The 19,713-nt window shown below is 39.2% G+C and overlaps 1 protein-coding gene across 2 annotated transcripts in view; it reads right to left on the reverse strand.

Annotated features, from left to right (window-relative positions):
• TTC17 (tetratricopeptide repeat domain 17) overlaps positions 1–19,713 on the reverse strand; it is an 88,104-nt gene that overhangs the window by 48,682 nt on the left and 19,709 nt on the right. For both annotated transcript variants that reach the window (XM_065403195.1, XM_065403196.1), the window contains exons 7-16: positions 18,017–18,161; positions 17,447–17,586; positions 17,046–17,206; positions 15,715–15,827; positions 13,886–14,032; positions 13,232–13,347; positions 10,074–10,248; positions 9,390–9,467; positions 6,255–6,479; positions 2,340–2,526 (exon numbers count right to left, since the gene is read on the reverse strand). In XM_065403195.1, coding sequence (XP_065259267.1) covers positions 2,340–2,526; positions 6,255–6,479; positions 9,390–9,467; positions 10,074–10,248; positions 13,232–13,347; positions 13,886–14,032; positions 15,715–15,827; positions 17,046–17,206; positions 17,447–17,586; positions 18,017–18,161 — 1,487 coding nt within the window. The remainder of the gene's footprint in view (positions 1–2,339; positions 2,527–6,254; positions 6,480–9,389; positions 9,468–10,073; positions 10,249–13,231; positions 13,348–13,885; positions 14,033–15,714; positions 15,828–17,045; positions 17,207–17,446; positions 17,587–18,016; positions 18,162–19,713) is intronic.

The following is a 19,713-nucleotide window of genomic DNA, read 5'->3' on the forward strand; positions in this document are numbered from 1 at the left end:
ATTGTTCTGCATTGGCCAGTGATGCATAAGATAACTCAAGTTATCTGATGTGAGGGACCGGCAATTTTTTTCCTCCAATGTGCCAGGGACCGGTGCCATATTATTATCCTATTCGACGCTCTTATGAGGAAACTCGCCGCGGACCGGCAGCAGATGGCTTGCAGACCGGCAGCGGTCTGCAGACCACCACTTTGAGAAGCACTGACCTAGATGGTCTCTCCCATCTCTACAATACAAAGGAGCAGCATGACATGAAGAGGCACAAAAAAAGGGGAACAGTACAAATGTATGGCAAGACACCTAGAAACTTGATTTCTGGCATTAATGAAGTTAATATACCTGGTAAATGTTCAGCTTCCCTTTTGATTATAAGCCTTACAGGTTCCCTAAAGGACCTCCCAGTTAAACATTCCTGCTCTGTTAACACATGGTCACATTAGCAAAAGCCATACTGCTTGCATAGTTTTCACAAGCAGTGTGGGCAGAGGTTCCCCACCCTCCCACCCCCTGAGAACCATGTAAGTCTCCTAAAGTGGTCTACAACCCTGTGTTATAACATGTACAGAAAATAAAAGCCCTGGTTGGGGAAACCATGCTAACAGCAGCAATTAACACTTGTTGAAGTACCCTTTCAAATGTGGTGATGATGAGATCAAGAAGGTGCACATACAAGGAACTGCGAGACTGAAAAACTCTTGTAGAAGCACAGGTAGTTTCAGACAGAGCCACTGTTCATGAGACTCTTGGGTCATGTTAAATAGAGTAATTTAAAAAGGTGTCTTTTCTTTCTGCTTCTATTTCAAAATAGAATTGGCTTTTGTTAAGGTTTCAGCCCAACAAGGTTCTAGGGATTCAGGTAAGCAACCAACCCCACTAAAATCATTTTAACAAGACAGAGGAAGATTTTTACAAGCCACACAAAAGGCTGCAGTACAGTTCCATTCTGGCTGGGAAAACTGCAAGGGAAAACATTTCGAATTGACACACCATTTGGGAAATGACTTTTTTTAACAGATTTTAGGGATGGTAACCCAGAATGAAGAGCTCCTTCCAAGTCAGCGTCAGGAAAGAGGGTTTTGGAATGGAGGTAAATGAGCAGCCTAACACTTGGGCAGTACCACCACCTACTAAAATATATGTATAAAGGCCAACCAAAGGCTTTTTGTTTTGCGCACCAAATAATGAAATGAAAATGTGTAAATGCATCAGGAAATAATATTACTCTGGTGGCATAGTCTTGGAAGATCACCTGTGATGTGTTGCATTCACATCGATCAAAGGCCAACATATTTCTTGGTATATATTTAAAGTGTTCAATTCCAGATGCTAAATCAGAGAAGAGATTTGTTCCCATACGTTTTCAGGAACTCAGGAAATCCTTAGGGGAAGGTATTAGTAATATTAAAATCAAACACATTTATCTCATCATGTGAGGCTTTCATTTAAATACTGAGTAAAATCACCCAGAAGTGTCCCTTGGTGATGGTTTCACAGAAAAGGGGCTGCCAAATACATTCAGAAATGGTCTTCAGGATAGCTTGGGAGCAGCACATGCACCATTAGCAAGTACATAAAAGACATCTGAAATATTCAATGAGAGGAAGGTTCACTCAATTTCACTTGGCTCCACAAGGTTGTACTTTGGATCTTAGAGTAGCCATTAATGGCAACAAAGCATCACATCTCCAGACATATTTTTAAAAGAACATATCTTTTCCAGCCCCCATCTCACTGTGGATTTTTTTTTAAAAAACAACTAGAAATCCAGAAACACTTACTGTAGGTCCTGCATGAACAAAGAAATGATCATGTAGTGTAGTAAGAGTGCATTATGGAGCATTTCTAAAAAGTAAATGCCATTTAAAATCTATTATTCAAGCCTGGAAGTACTGGATTAAAAAATTAACTATAATAGACAATATTCCCTACCAGAACCTATAGACTTAAAAGGAAGATCTCACAATACTTGTCTGAAGAACTTAAATGGGCATATAAGGGGGCTAAGAGTAACACCACCAGTTATAGCTGTGCAATGACATGGAGACACATGGATTCAACCCTCATTACCTATAAAACGAGGGGTTAGGTTGCTGTGAAGGCAGCATGTGCTCTGTACTTAACTGCAGCACCTCTAGTAACATAAGTAGACCTGAATGGAGTACTATCCTCTCTCCTAGAGGAGATGTGCCTCAATGTTAGTCCTTGCTGGCAGAGAGAAGTGTAAACAGAGGGAAATGGGATGATTCTTGGGAAAGAATACAGCGGTCTTGAACTCCAGTAGAGTGCACTCTGACTGTAAGGCTATGTCACTTTTTGACCATTTTTCAGCAGCTGCTTACCACTGCATACAGAAGAGGTGATGTTGTACACAAAAGGACAAAACTGCAGACAGCGGATCAACTTCAGGTTGCTCTCACACTCCTGACACTTTGTAGTTAAATCCAGCCCATGCCTGAAGGCTTGCAAGGCTCTGCTGATATTCTTCAGAGCCAGATAGGCATTTCCTAGGCTCAAGAAAGTCAGGGGCTGCAAAGAGAAAAGCAACCTTGTATCAGCACAACAAATGTGTTCCCAGTTCAAAACTGAAGGTAGCTATTGCAATAGACCAAGTCTCATGCCCTCCACACTCCCAAATCAGCTAGAAGGGTCTTAGGGATAAGGGACTGCTTATTCCTAGAATGCAGAATAATCAACCTAAATTATTGGTTTTAAAACCAATAATTAGTTGGACATACTGGCTATGCTTAGGATTTCAGGTTTTTAAAATGACATAAATCTGTGATATACCCACAGGTGTAACAAACCACTTATTTACAGCCCATCTTAAACATAGCACATTCTACATATGGCAGCAAAGAATGTGAAGGGAAATGTTTTAGGGGAGTTTTTAGGAGCCAAGAAGTCTAAAGCAAAAGGTACCACGTAACATGAGATCTAATATGGGATGGAAGTGCCGATTAGTCTTTTGCCAATCCAAGCTTATTGTTCTCCGGAAAATAATTAAATTACTCAGAGCTCCAATTTCACACTAACTTGGGATTAGTGTCTTTTGGCCCATTGTTCAATTCTTTGCAGTAGTAAGCCAACACTCTTACTCATAACTTTGACTAGCCAAGAGCAATCTCTTGCAGCAGAGACAAAAGACATTGTAATAATTCTTCAAAACTAACTTTGACATGCATTTTTAGATATCATCCAGTGATTTAAGTCCTGGCACACAATGAAGCATTACACTTTGTTTTCAAAAGCATCTTTATGGTTTATGTAGAGAAATTAAGTGCTGCATTTAACCCTGTGACCAGAATAATAGCCATGCTGAAGCAACAGAGCAGCCAATTTCCTCCACTAAATGATACTTCTTGTCATGGAACTTTTAAGACTAGTCATGGCTTTCAAAAATTTTGCTTGTAGTATTAAAAACATGCTTCAGAAGAGTGTGTGCTTTTAACAATCTGATGATGCAATTAAGTCACAAGATACTAATTCATGTCCATAGAGTTAATTCAAATTTGAATTCAGTCTGATGCTCCAGCCAACCTTAGTCAGACAGTTTAATTGATTCTTCTTCTTCTTATGACCTCCCATCACGTGTTTGCTATCTTCATTTGGTGGTACTACTTCTTGGGTGCCTTTGGTAATTCATTGCACCTCATTCATTCATACAAGCCCCAAATCATCCTGCCCTATTGTTAATCATACCTTCTTGTTCAGCTTGTCTTTCCCTTACACATCAGAGAATCCCCTTTAAATGCTAACTCTAATCTATCCACAGTCTGGTTAGCATTGTTAATATTAGGCTTTTGTGGTAAGTTAACTGACATCACTATAGCACGGCACACTCAAGTTTGATTGCAATACTCTTAGTCTTGAACTGCTGTAGAGTTTTGCCAAAGGTACTGGAAGAACCTTTGGAAGAACTATTTGAAGAAACTCCTGCTAGTGCAACCCGTTTCTAAATACCATGGGTATTGTCACGCCCTCCCTCCCTCCAATTTCCTAATTCAAACATTTCATCACTTATCCCTTGCTTTATGATCCTCCTTTTTCATATACTTATCTGCAATCTAAACTGGTTAGATTCCTTTTCAAACTGTTGCAAAATTGCTGCTAGCTCTTGTATTAAAAATACCCCGATGCTACACAGCTGATTCTATTTTTGCCCTCTCCACTTATTTTAAAGTGAATTTAGTGCTGGAGGGACTGACAACCCTGGAGACTCAAGTCCTTTGTCCAAATAAGAGGGACAGCATAGGCAGAAGCGACCAAATCTAATTGTGCAACCATCAGCTTCCCATACTACTGCTGAAGTGCCTCAACTCTAGGCCCCAAATATGATGGGGGAAGGAGGAGTTGTGATTTGGACTCTTGTCCCCTGGGAACTGGAGTGAGACAAACTCATTTCACTTAGGGTTGTTTCTCCCTTTTGTTTAAGACTTGCACAACTTTTTCTGGCCAATCCAGTAGTTCTCTCTCTCTCTCTCTCTCTCTCTATCTTATTACAAGGAGGAAAGTTGCAAACATGGTCTATTTATATTTAAAGAGAATTGAATATCAATGTTTTCTCTGAGAAAATTTTCTTCAAATCGTTTGCAGGCTACAAAGTACTTACTCTACAAAATTTAGAAATATACCATAACTTTATACCAGGCATATTTATAGTTAATGAGAAATAAAGTTAATAAAAATATTTGCAAAGATACAAAAGCTTTTGCAATAGTCTATTCCCAAGATATCACAAGTGGCATTAAAAAAATGAAAAGAACGGAATGTAAAATGCATGAGATTAATCAAGAAAACAAAGGAATCATCCAGGCAGCAGAGATGGGTGTGTGTTATGAATGGATATCTAGATAGCCAAGAGACTATTTTTGCACACTACTTCTTTTGGAATACCTTTTGATCAGCAGCATTTTCTTTGATAATGCAACAGTCTTGTTCTGACAATTGGAACTCATTTTTATTCTTTTAATGAAGAGCTCATTGGTTAAACTTGAAGTGAAGAGAAGACATTATTTCCCAAGTACTTACAACACCCCAAGAAAAAAAAAAAAAGTTCCACAGTACTGGCTAGTGTTTCAATAATCCAGTTTTGCACAGTCTTCCCACATTTCTGAAAGGCATGTTATTTATTTTTATATTTATCTACCCATTATGTGGGAGGCAGCAGATTCCAAATTAACTCTTCTGCACAGCTAAGTGATGACTAATATTGAGGGCATGGCTACACAAACACTATATGGCAAGCTGGGGTGTAGTGCCATGCACTAACAGTCTACATGGACCCTGCTGTTCACTAAAAGCTTTCTAGTGTGCATTGATTTACTACTGTTTGAATGCGCAGTAGGGAACTTCTGGCGCATAGTACCTGAGTCCATGCAGTTAATGTATGGCATGCTGGAGCGCTGTAGATTTACACCCCAGCTTGTTCTGCAGTAAGTGTTTATGTAGACGTACATGTAGATTTCCAAATCTAATTGTGCAACCATCAATTTCCAAAAGAAGAGGGTACAGTCACATACTTTTCATTTCTCTTGCATCTTCCATCAGAAAACTTCAAAGCACTTACAAACATGAATTAATTAATCCTCACAACAGCACTATGAAATAGGGAAGACGTATTAGCCCCATTTTACAGATGGGGAAATTGAGCCACAGTAGGTAAATTACTTGCGTAATATTACATGATGAGTCAGTGGCAGGGCTAGGACAGTACTTTGATCTCCTGACTCCCAGTCCTGTGCTTTAGTCACAAGACCACACTTACTAAGACTGGTTGTACATGAGGGTGAAACTGCTGGGTAGAAGCAACTTCTCAATAGCTTACCTCCTATCAAACCTGATCTAAACACATTTTATGTAATAGTTTCTCTTTTCTCCAACACACAAGGATTAAATGTTAACATAGCATCAAGAATCTCCATTTTAGATACCAGTGATGCCAGGAATTGAATAAAAAAAAACAACAGCCAGCTGGTTGGAATTCTGTTGTCCAGACGCAACCTAATTTGTCGCCCATATTTAAAGCTATTTATTCTTCCAGACATTTATATTCTAAGCATCCAGTGTTATCTGGCACTTTAATTTCCTGATCTTATCAAACATGAAGCAGCAACTTAAATGAACACGTTCCAAATGAGATGCCTGAAGAATTACATGTATGAGGAGAACAAAACTTGGGGTTGGGAATTAATGAAGCAATCTTCCAGGAAGAGTTTTGTTGTTTATTACTAAATTAATACAAAAGCAACCCTTACCTCAGAATTATTGATGGCCACAGCTTTTAGCAGGAGCCTGCTGGCATCCAGATGAAGACCATAATGAATCAAAAGGTTAGCTAGATTGACTAAAGGGATATCCTGATACTCATGTGGGGCTAAGTTCAATGCTTTTCGCAAGCACGTGACAGCAAAGGTGCTATTTCCAACCGCACGCCAGTAGAGTCCAGCCTCATTAAGCATAAGCCATAAAGGATCCCTTGGCTGAAAAAAAAAAAAAAAAAAAAAAGTCATAACATTTCAGGAATATACAATCGCTTACCATAAACTCTCTCCAACATAAGCAACTCAGTGTATTGCTTTATGAACTGGATACAATTTATTCTACCCTCTACCTTGGCTGAAGGTAGTTAGCTTACCAGTTGAACTTCACAGGTGCAGGATAGATGAACTAATGTTAATTTAGTAGCACCTGTTGCTCAGCAAGAGCATTCAGCTAGCATCCTTGATTCATGTGATTGCCCCGAATGATTTCCACAAAGTCCTTTAATGCTGCCTGGCCACAGGAATCAATGATTCTTAGCCCTTTGCCATTCCAGAGTGTAAGACCCACATTGCACATGTGGCAACCATCAATTTGAGAAGTAGTCAGTTTCAAAAAGCCAATTTGAGGTTTTAGCATCACATTTTCCTATTTTAAATAATTATCTATCCATTCATATTTTGGGTAGTGCCCACAATGTGCTTGGCAACTGTCTAAACATATAGCAAGATAGTCACTGACCCCAAATGCTCACAACTTAAAGTAGTAAACATGGTCGGGCAGAGGGATAAAATGTACAATCAGATTTCTAATTATTCTTAGCTGGCCCTTGACCTATAGTTACATAAACAGACTAATTCATTGTTTAGAGAAGGAACAATGAAACTAACTATGTAGAGTTGTGTCAAATGCACAACAAAATATGTAAAACAAATACTCTCTCTCTTTCAGTTGTAGAAATCTTATAACCATAGTGGGTAAAAGTTTTCAGAGAGAAGTAAATTTTGTAGATAATGGTATTTCTTCAGTATTTTTGAATCAACAGCCTTATACTAAAAAGTTTTATTTGCATTACAGGATATAATGGATATTTTAATATGCTGTCAAATCCCTTTTCCAATGTTTCTTGGTTAATCTGTAATTGTAGGACAAATCTAATGCTTCAATCCTGCAACAATTTACACATGTGTAATGTTACTTGTGTGAGTAAGTCTTATTGATGAGACCACTCACTGAATAATGTCACACATGCATGCAGATCTGTCAGGGGTGCATTCTTAGGCCCTATACAGAAACACAAAAAAAATAAACATAGTACTAAATGCAATGGTCTATATATGCAGGGAGTAATTGGTTTTTAGTCCTAGACATAACTGTAGTAATAGCTATTGTCGTCTAGAACTTTTTTTCCTAGAAAGACTTTTGTATTTCAGGTTTTTGTTTTGTTTTTTTTTGGGGGGGGGGGGGGGGGGAAGACTGATTTTTTAGTATTTCTAGTTGTAAATTCTGGTTCCTCCTCCCAGCACCTCGTAGGAGCAGCAGTTATTTTCAGATTTACTACAGCTTTCTTAGCTGATTTTACTAACTGCAAAAGACACCCTAATTAAAATAAAATCATTTTCAATGGAACAGCTGCAGGGTTCTGTGCACAATTCCTTTTCCCTCCCTTCACATTGTCAGGGACAAGCAACATGCTGCCTATCATTCTGACCAATATTGTCTCACTGTTTCCATGTAATCCTCACATTGGCCTGTCTGTATGCATCCAAGTATTATATACTTCATTTGTAAGCTCTTTGGGGGCAGTGACTGTCTTTTTGTTCTGTTTGTATAGCACTTAATACAAATGGGGTCCTGGTCCATAACTAAGACTTCTAGGTGCTACAGTAATAATTAATAAATGCTGTGCATGACTTAGCAATGGCACTGCTTATAAGGGTACTGCCAAGGCTTTAATCCTATTTTTTCAACATAATGCTGTCATTACTTTAAACATTCAAACCTGTTTGCAGACACATTTTGTCTTTCCCCAGGAAGACCATGATGCTTACTGCTGAACTTCTGCTCTGAAAATGCCCCGTCCTCTGCAATTTGTGCACATAAGCATGACAAGAACATGCTTATGACATGCTCTAACTGGTTAAGAAGTTGTTTATTGGAGAAGTTTTTTCAGCACTAAAGCCATGAAATAACTGAGTATTACCAAGAAAAAACCTATGCATTCGGATGGCCACTGAAGAAAACTCAGAAGGTAAGACATTAGGCCTGCAAAGGATTGTTATGTGCACAAGAATATGAATATCACTCAGATCCGTTCTCCTTCTTATGGGCAACGAAAAGATGCACAAACACTCCACATATTGTATTTAGGCTTTGCCAACGGGATGTACACACAGAAAGGCAGCATGTCAACAGAGTTAATTTGACATCTGTTAAGATCTAATATGATTTCTCCAAAAGTTTTCCTCCATCCTGACATTTACTATTCTTATTTGTATTGTGGTAGCACTCAAAGGCCCTACTCATGATCAGGGTCCCATTGTGCTAAGTGCTGTGCAAACACTTAATACAGTCTCTGTCTGAAGAGCTACCAATCTAAACAGACAAGCCAGACAAAGGGTGGGGGAAAGGAATACAACATAAGCAAAACAAGGACTATTGGTTGGCCAACATCATGTTAGTTCCAGGAGTATTATTTGTTTGATTCAGGAAATGGCATTGTATTCCCTCGCACAATATCTTGCAAATTTTCACAGGAATGAAATTCACTCACTCCACCAGTGTTCTTACGTAGGAAGGAAGCTATAATAGGGTCCACTGAGTAAGCTGAGTGAAAGGGATGCTTCTCTGAATATTTGTGGTTCTTTGTGAAACCTAGATCGAAAGAAGTTACAAATTTCAGCTCTGCTATACTCCCCAGGCAAGGCAAATTGTAAATAGTGTGCCACTGAACAACGTGAATCTATAAAAAGGAACAGAGAGTCCTGTGGCACCTTTAAGACTAACAGATGTATTGGAGCATAAGCTTTCGTTGGTGAATGCCCACTTCGTCGGATGCATGAATCTAGTTATCACACACATAGATAAACAAGGATTCTCAAATTTACTTCAAACTACAATTCTTGACTTACCTTCTTTATAGCATGAGAGATGAATACTCCTATTTGCTCCTCTGTAATAGTTTGATTGTTGATACGTGAATGCAAGATCTGAACAACATGAAAAGGCATTTAACAAAAAAATAGGAAGGAAGATTTTAAAGTGATCTCTCAAACACAGTTTTTACAGGATATAGCTATCTGGGTGGCTCAAGTCTCATGACCCTAAAATTTCCGAAGCCCCTTCTTTGTACTGTAGCTGAAAAGTGACCACTACAGATGCACTGTTGGTGGTCTGGGGGAGGGGAGAGTCTAAAGACCCATTAAAGCAACCAAGGGACAGTAAGCAATAAGGAAAGACAGCTATAAGCAGGTGTCTCTCCTGTGCCAACAAGGAGGTGGTAAAGCCAATGAACAGTTTTCATGTGGTCTTCAGAGGTTTTAGAAGAAAACAGTACTTTCTAGATTAACTATCATTTTTTGTCTCACACACTTTTGATAGGTGTTTAAAGAGGCCATGTCATAGGATCTCATGCCAGATATTAAGAGCTTACACTTCCCAGCAAGGGGAAGCCTATGGAAGTACTGAGTACCTTGCAAAATCAGGCCCATCTTTTTGTTGCCAGAATCTGTCAAATCTTGAAGACCTTAGCTCTAAGGCCATAAAAGGCAGACACTCAGAATGAAAAGGTTACCTATGAAAACAGTGCCTCTTACTTGTCTTGCATGATCATCCGGCATTTTAAATTTCAGCTCCAGATGACCATCTAGTTCTTTGACCAACGTGTACAGAGTTTCATTGTTATGGACATCAGTAATAGACGAACAATCTGGCAGCTGGGCCTCTCCATGCACATGGGCCTCTCCTGGGCTACTCAGGATCGAATGGACTCTGGCAGTGAAAAAAACCGAGAAGACATGAGTTCATGTTTCAAATGGTGGGATGTAAACACACAAACAGCTGAGTGGCACATGGTTGGTCCTGTCCATACTACATTTTAACCATCTTAAATCCAGGTAAGGGGATAGTAATTTTGGAACTGGTTTCCTGACTTGGTTATAGCTGTAATGTGGACAGAGCATTAGATGGCTGTGACTCCTCTTATGGAGTGGGAAGAGGGAGAGCCTCCAAAAGAACACAAATGCTGCCTGTTATAAGACTGGTCTACAATTTTTGAGAAGTCGTCTGCTTCAGAGATAAAATGTGCTATTTATTATGTATTTTGATGTGCTGAATTCAAATATGACAATTAAAACAACTGATTGGCTACTGTTTCTAAGATATTTAAGTTTTTACATTTTATGTCTATGTATATTGTGTAGATAGTAGAGTTTTAATCATAAATTGTAAACCTAGGTCTTTACATGTATTTATGGTTGCTTTACATGATAATATTTCACCTGTCCTGTTTATGTAACACTTTAAAAATCAGCAAAAGGGTTATATAAATAAAATTTATTATGAAACAAAAGGCAAAAAACTATTATGTACATAGTTTAGTCCTATTCAGTGTCTACTCGGCGCTTCTTGGCTTGTCTCTTGTATTCATTAAATGGAGCATCTCTTGTCACTGTCCAGCAATAGTCTGCAAGCATTGATGGGCTCCATTTGCCCTGATAGCGTTTCTCCATTGTTGCAATGTCCTGGTGAAATCGCTCGCCGTGCTCGTCGCTCACTGCTCCGCAGTTCGGTGGAAAAAAACTAGATGAGAGTGCAAAAAAAGTATCTTTAGTGACATGTTGCAACCAAGGCTTTTGTATGCGTTGAGGAGGTTTTCCACCAACAACCTGTAGTTGTCTGCCTTGTTGTTTCCGAGAAAATTTATTGCCACTAACTGGAAGGCTTTCCATGCCGTCTTTTCCTTGCCATGCAGTGCATGGTCAAATGCATCATCTCGAAGAAGTTCACGAATCTGAGGACCAACAAAGACACCTTCCTTTATCTTAGCTTCACTTAACCTTGGAAATTTTCCACGGAGGTACTTGAAAGCTGCTTGTGTTTTGTCAATGGCCTTGACAAAGTTCTTCATCAGACCCAGCTTGATGTGTAAGGGTGGTAACAAAATCTTCCTTGATTCAACAAGTGGTGGATGCTGAACACTTTTCCTCCCAGGCTCCAATGACTGTCGGAGTGGCCAATCTTTCTTGATGTAGTGGGAATCTCTTGCACGACTATCCCATTGGCAGAGAAAACAGCAGTACTTTGTGTATCCAGTCTGCAGACCAAGCAAGAGAGCAACAACCTTCAAATCGCCACAAAGCTGCCACTGATGTTGGTCATAGTTTATGCACCTCAAAAGTTGTTTCATGTTGTCATAGGTTTCCTTCATATGGACTGCATGACCAACTGGAATTGATGGCAAAACATTGCCATTATGCAGTAAAACAGCTTTAAGACTCGTCTTCGATGAATCAATGAACAGTCTCCACTCATCTGGATCGTGAACGATGTTGAGGGCTGCCATCACACCATCGATGTTGCAGCTACAAGATCACCTTCCATGAAGAAGAATGGGACAAGATCCTTTTGACGGTCACGGAACATGGAAACCGTAACGTCACCTGCCAGGAGATTCCACTACTGTAGTCTGGAGCCCAACAGCTCTGCCTTACTCTTGGGTAGTTCCAAATCCCTGACAAGGTCATTCAGTTCACCTTGTGTTATGAGGTGTGCTTCAGAGGAGGAGGATGGGAGAAAATGTGGGTCCTGTGACATTGATGGTTCAGGACCAGAAGTTTCATCCTCTTCCTCTTCCTCGTCTGACTCAAGTGAGAATGATTCTGGTGCATCAGGAACCGGCAGTCCTTCTCTGTGGGGTACTGGGCGTATAGCTGATGGAATGTTTGGATAATGCACAGTCCACTTTTTCTTCTTTGACACACCTTTCCCAACTGGAGGCACCATGCAGAAGTAACAATTGCTGGTATGATCTGTTGGCTCTCTCCAAATCATTGGCACTGCAAAAGGCATAGATTTCCTTTTCCTGTTCAACCACTGGCAAAGATTTGTTGCACAAGTGTTGCAACATATGTGTGGGGCCCACCTCTTGTCCTGAGTTCCAATTTTGCAGCCAAAATAAAGGTGATAGGCTTTCTTAACCATAGTGGTTATACTGCGCTTTTGTGATGCAAAAGTCACTTCACCACAAACATAGCAGAAGTTATCTGCACTGTTCACACAAGTACGAGGCATCTCTGCTCACTTTGGCTAAACAGAAATGTGTCCCTTTGCAAAATCAAACACTGACAAATAAGAGAGCACGACACTGTATGATTTCTAGAGCTGATATAGGGCAATTTATTCAGCAGAGTGATGTAAGCTTCGTTATGATTGCATCATCCATGACTTCTAGGAATAACATGATGCAATTCATATCATATATGACGCAATACCAGCTTCAGATTGCATCACTCATTGTTTTGCCTAAAAAGCAAGTACTGTCCAAACCCAGTCATAGATTTATTCATAGATCCAGTCAAAGATGTATTTTAGTCATTTCTGGTTTAAACTGAGATCCCTTCCCTTTATAACTCACTTATCCTCCGCCATTCCCATGTCAAGGGTCGTATATACTGACCCAATAGCGTATCTTGAAAACTAGAGCCAATCAACAATTTTAAGCATGATTTTCGTTCTCAGTGACCCAGAATTAGTAAAGTTTGACTACATTTATTTCAGAAGCATTTTGGCTGTAGAGCAGTGTAATCAGACAGATTGACACACCATCTTCTCCAACCAGAGGGAGACCCAGCCACCTTAAAAGAATAATACACTAGTTGGTCAGTGACCCCAGATTCTCATAATATGGTCACATCACTACAACCAAATTAAACAATACAATGGGAAATTCACTTTATGATTAATCAACACTTGCCTGAATCCTCTGTTTTCTGGAGGCAGGAAATAGGTTGGCAGTTCCTCTGGGTTCGGGATTGTTGGAAAGGATTTTACACAGTCTGATCTTTTAGGCCAAAGAATATGCTGTTTATCCTAATTGCAAAGAAAAAAAATTCTTAAACAGTTGAGAAATAATTCATCAATCTTAACCCTCACATTAACTAGCTGATAAGAATGCCTCAGGAATACACTAGGATGACAAAAAAGAAAAAAACTCTTCCCTTAAGATAATGGTTTCCTGCCTTTTCTGGAAATTGTCCCAGTTTATCAAGCCAAGATTTCGGTTGTATCAGCACTGTGCTTTCTATTTTTAGTGAATTGTGCTGCTCTACCATGAACCGAGGTTTGGACTCTAAATCCCAATTTTGCAGTCATGAGAGCAACCCAAATTCACATTGTGTGGTAGAGTTCACACAAATGAATGGGAGACAGGCAGAAGTAGTAGTCCACTAGTGCTCAGCACAGCAGCTTACCTGAGACAATGAAGGAGAACTCAGGAGTACCAGGCACATAAGTTCTGCTACATATGAGTGATTGGACACTGCTGCTTTAGAATAAATTTTTACTAAAGGAGAACACAATCTTTCATGATAGCCCTGTATAAAAGAGCGAGCTCATACTCTTTGCTCACCCTGTAGGCATCTGATTCCAGGCCCCACAGTGAAACAATAGAATGGGCAACAGGAGAAGACTGCAAAGAGTGGCTGAGATCGCTGTGGTTCGCATGGAGATCCAAATTCACAGATGTCATACTGGATCTTGATGAGTCTTCTCCAAACTGTCAAAGAAGAAAATGACAGGAACATTATCACTATTTTTAGACAGTATTTCCTTTCAAGGTAGTGAACTACTAACACTGAATTTTGTAAGTTTGATTTGCTTTTCATCACTTATGCAGGTTGTTTACTTCTTGCAATTCCCTTAGCTTTGGCAGCAAAACTAAACTGGTCAATTTATGAGTCATTTCTGGTCCTCTTGCACTAGCACAATATTAGGGTTTCAAACATGTAAGGAGAAAATGCAGCTCAAAGCAAAATACTATTTTATTGTTTTTTAAAGACATATTGTGAAACCCTTTCTATTAATACCAGGCTTTGCAAAACTTTTTACAAATATGATATCTACTTTTGCAGATTGTTTCAACCTTTGGGTATGTCTATACTTACCTCCGGGTTCGGCGGTAAGCAATCGATCTTCTGGGATCGATTTACCGCGTCTTGTCTAGATGCGATAAATCGATCCCGGAAGTGCTCGCCGTCGACACCGGTACTCCTGCTCCGCGAGAGGAGTACGCGGAGTCGACGGGGGAGCCTGCCTGCCGCGTGTGGACCCGCGGTAAGTACCTTGTAGTTCGAACTAAGATACTTCGACTTCAGCTACGTTATTCACGTAGCTGAAGTTGCGTATCTTAGTTCGAACTGGGGGGTTAGTGTGGACCAGCCCTTTCTTCAGGCACTATCAAACCCAAAGCATAAAAGCTGATATTTTAAGCTACTAGAACAGCAGCAGCACCTCTATTAGTATTAAGAGTCATTGTTAGATGGGCAGAACTCACATTACCACTCAAACTCTTAGCAACATAAAATATTAGGAAGTATATAATGCTGATTCCCTCCTCTTTAAATCTCATTATGTTACAAAAAGTTTTTAGGATATTCATCAAGATGAACGGACTGAAAATGTCTAGAAAGAGGGAAGTATCGCTATCCATCTTAAATAATTTTTAAAAGCGTATATAAAGTAAAAACCAACAATTATTTATATACACACACTTTTTCAGCTGTCATAGTGGGGTACCTTATTCTATGGGAAGTATTATATGTGGATCCAAAGGGACAACTGATTCCTTAAAGGCATTTGTCTCTTTATGTACATTAGTTACCTAGTGTACATTTGCTGTGTCCTTCAAGAAAACCAGATTTGGAAATGGATGTTTCACATCTCTAGAGGCATACTCCTAGCTACATGACATCTAGCATATTCATGTAAGACAACTACACTCCTTCTCAAATCATCTGATGCCTGTACTTAGTAGAAAGAGGGCATTCTATACAGAGGGGAAAAAAATAGGGATGGAAACTCCAGGGCAATGTTGGGGTTTCACAAAACACTCTAGAACATTTTCCTCCCAAAAAGATAGTTGAGAAGAGCCCTCATTTTGCCCCCTCCCTATATAACAAAACAAAATCTTTAAACAACAGGCATTGGGCTGCCAAAATCCAGAGTTATTTCCGGTTCTCCCATTATTAGCAAAAGGGTCACAGGAAAATTACACTAGCAAAATGTGCCTTTTACTCTTTTAGCAGGACTATACAGTTCCTACAGTTATATTTTGATCTATTAAAAGAAAAAAAAAAAAAAAAGTATTTTTGGGGTAACAATTATGGACATCTTACGCCAGCCTCAAGGACTTGTGTTGCTTGAGTGGCTAGTAATGGTGCTAATTCATAGTAGACAAACCTGAACATATTCCACATTTTCAAAAATGTCCCCACGGTGATAGCGAACAGGCTGGTCCCACTGGCAGTGCAAGCTGTGCTGTTGGTTGCCAAGCCGACATATCTGATGGTTCCCTATGGAGCACAAACATTAACAAAAGTTCATTGATGTAAAAGAGCAGACTGTTTCTCAGCTGACCAAAACCAGCACATTATCAGAGTCTAGTTCCAAGCTATCTTGTTGACTGGTATTAAAGGAGAACTCCATCTTTGAAAGAAGACAGCTAAACTAATATTTGTGGAAAGGACTACATGACATTTGACTTCCTGCAATACAGTTTGCATGGAGTTTGGGATTTGAAATACGCAATTCTGCATTTCCTGTTCATTTTCCTACTGTCCTTTTGCACTTCATTCAGCTTTTTTGGCAGTCAGTCTTTTCCAAATGGATAGACACCTGAGTGCTGCTGAGAAAACTGAAGGGTTGCTCAGATACTGGAGATGTAGGATAGATTTAATCCTTTAACTACAAATGTCACAGAAGAAAGGACATTACATTCCAAATGTTTGTTCTTGTAGTGCATTGAGTGTCCTGGATTTACTCAAAATTCACTCAAGTCTAGAGCCTATAGCTTAGGGCTTGTCTACCCAGCAAGTTAGTGCCAGGTATGGACACAGAGTACACTGCCTTGCTACGAACACTCTACGACATGTGCACTAAAAGTTCTGTAGTTGAAATCAGAGGACATCAAAATGCACTACAGAACTTTTAGTGCGCTGTAGCAAAGTCCACATGGCGAGTTAGCGCGTGGCAAGCTAGTGCACTGCAGATTCACACCCAGCACTAACCTGCTATGTAGATAAGTCCTTAGAATAACTTATCTAACAAAATTCAAATATAGTTTAGTATTAAGTGGTGGGGCGGGGGGGGGAGGGGGGAGGGGGGAAAGAGATGATTTTTTTTCCAGATGTTTTCCTGCACAATTATCCTGCCTCCATTATTCAAAGGCCTCAAAATTTTCACCATTTCCATTTCTAGCTATGATGGACTACAGTTCCTCATTAAGCCAATCAACATGAGCTGTACTAGTTGAGGGCCCCCAAGAACAACAGAACATGCTCCCTCTTCCTGAAACTAAGCGTGCTGTTTTATAGATTTTTGCCTTTGCCAGACAAGAACCCATGGACTGATGTGAGAACATTTCACACACAACTTTTTCAAAATCAAAATGAAATGGCCACCTAAGAGCATCATAACCAAATATGGGAGTGAATTGTTTCACTACATTAAGCTGTGACTGAAAGTGACTAACTCTTACTTGTTACACTCAGTGCTCATTACAAAATCTGTACCTAGTTGTGCCTCTTTTGCCATCTGCGTCTCATGGATGATGTTCCTCAGGATTTGCTCCTCTTGGATCAGCTTGTGCTTCTCTAAGATCTCCTGTTGCCTCAGGTAATGGTCATGCTGTTTTTGATACTCCTTCAACTCATTTAACGTTCGCTGAAGTGATCTTAAAATTTGACACCAGGAAAGTTTATGTTGAATTGTTTCACATTCATATGAAACTTTTGGTTGCTTACAATATTTGTATTATTTATGATTATGCAATAGTTGTAAACTGTAGTAAGTTAAAACATATCACCGTTTTACCGCAATGGTGAGCAATAATCACAGGAACAGAACATTGAGAATGAGACCACTTGCATATGAATTTTTGTTAGGCTTTTCAGAGGATGCATGTCTCAGTTACCTATGCTGAGCTTCCAGTTTCTGCTCAAGTTTTTGCTGACATAGGACAGCATGCTTCCTTTTTACAGCTTGTTCAAACCCTGGTTTGGCCTGTAAAGCATGATCATAACACAGGACTGAGTGGTTGTACTCCCCAAGCATCTGAAGAATGATTGAGAGAGAGAGAAAGTTAGCCTCTGTTCAGCAATATTTAATGAAACACTTCCAGCGATTAATAAAGATCAGTTTTTTTACTTCAATTTATATTGATTTCTGTTTTAATCAGCAGCCAATCTCCTCTGAAATTAGAACCATGTTGTTCGGTAAATCAGCTAGATGACTGGTCTTGCTCTAAGAGATGTTTTCAACTGCAGACATAAGCTTTTCTTTGTTAGTTGAAAGAGATTAATTTCTCTGCAAAGAGGTCTGAATCCAACCAACTTAAACATCAAGCTTGAACAATGTGTGAAATTTATTGCAGGATCGTTTAATTATTGTGCTGTATTTTAAAAGTGCTGCAACTACAGCCAAAGCGATTAAATTACAGTATCTGATATTCTACAGTTCTTGGAAAATAAAAATCGTTATTTACTGCGTATATATTTCCCAAAGTGTAATAGCTGGTAAAGAAGTCGCTGTAATCCAGAGCTGCATGGACCACGATGGCTGCATCTGCTGAGAAATGAGCCCTGTGTAGAACATTTGCCAGGTTTACCAGTGCAATATCTTTACTGTGCCTAGAGAAAGAAGGAAAAAAAATATAGATATATAAAAAAAAAGATGTCTGATAATGAGTTTCTTTATGCATGTTTCTCATGTGCTCTCCAGGCACATATTACAAGGACTTTCCAAAACTAACAGCAGCTAGTAAATGTTGCAAGTATGCAATGCTGACTTCATGCCTTAATTGCATGATCTAGCCCAGTGGCTCTCAACCTTTCCAGACTACCATACCCCTTTCAGGAGTCTGATTTGTCTTGCCTACCCGCAAGTTTCACCTCACTTACAAACTACTTGCTTACAAAATCAGAAATAAAAATACAAAAAAGTGTCACATCACACTATTACTGAAAAATTGCTTACTTCCTCATTTTTACCATATAATTATAAAATAAATCAATTGGAATATAAATATTGTACTTACATTTCAGTGTATAGTATATGGAGAAGTATATAAAAGTCATTATCTGTATGAAACTTTAGTTTGTAATGACTTCCCTAGTGCATTTTATGTAGCCTTTTGGAAAAGTAGGCAAATATGTAGATGAGTTGATGTACTCCCTGGAAGACCTCTGCAAACCCCCAGGGTATGTGTGCCCCGTTTGAGAACCACTGATCTACCCAAAATATATTCTAAAAGTATGTTCACCCAAACAGGCTTCTAGATTGACTGAGTAATGAGTAGTTTTTTCACAGACAGGGAAACTAACTTTTAATATTGTATTGTTCCAGACAAGGTGTCATTTGGATGGACGGCATTATGTTTATGAAAACGTTGTACTGTTTTTCTTTTTTATACTCCATTTGTGTACTTTAAAATAAAATGTACATGTAACCTTTACTTCTCATACAGGGTGTATATGATCTATACTCAACTACTCAAGCTTCATTTAGCAGCCCAGAATCAAACCAGAACCATAGAGCAACACACATTTAAAATAAAACTAGTTACATTACTGAATCTCTTCACAATAGTATCTGTGCATATCCTAAAATATTTATGGATTTATCATTATAACATCCCTGTGAGGTATTATCCACATTGTGCTGATGAGTAACTGACAAGGAAGGCATTAAATGTCTTGCATCAAGATCATGATTTCATGGCAGAGCCAGAAACTGAACCTAGACCTTTTACATCCCAGACCAGTGTCTTAACTACAAGACCATCCTCTTTCTCCTTTATCATTCCAAAAGTCACATCATAAGCCAGAGTGAGCAAGCAGGATTTGCCTCATTAAGGTATTTATAGAATTTGCTGAAGTGCCATCTTGCAAGTTTCAGAAAACTAGAATGTACTGTTTACTAGAATATACTAAGATAGCAGTTCAAAGCCGTGCTTCAGCCACCTACAGTCAACCTCAAGTTGTGGTTTTGAGAATGAAATCAAAAGTGGGTTTATAACCTCTAAAGAAAGCCACCACTATTCAGCTACACAACCTTCCCAATGGCACAGCAGAGATTTCTTCAGTGCCAACCATGTAGGATAAGAAGCGATAAGAGCACTGAGCTTAATTACAAACACCATACATTGCAACTTCTCCGAGTCATCAGTTTTCAGTTTTAATT

This window comes from Emys orbicularis, chromosome 4 (genome assembly GCF_028017835.1).
Source record: "Emys orbicularis isolate rEmyOrb1 chromosome 4, rEmyOrb1.hap1, whole genome shotgun sequence".
Classification (NCBI taxonomy): domain Eukaryota; kingdom Metazoa; phylum Chordata; order Testudines; family Emydidae; genus Emys; species Emys orbicularis.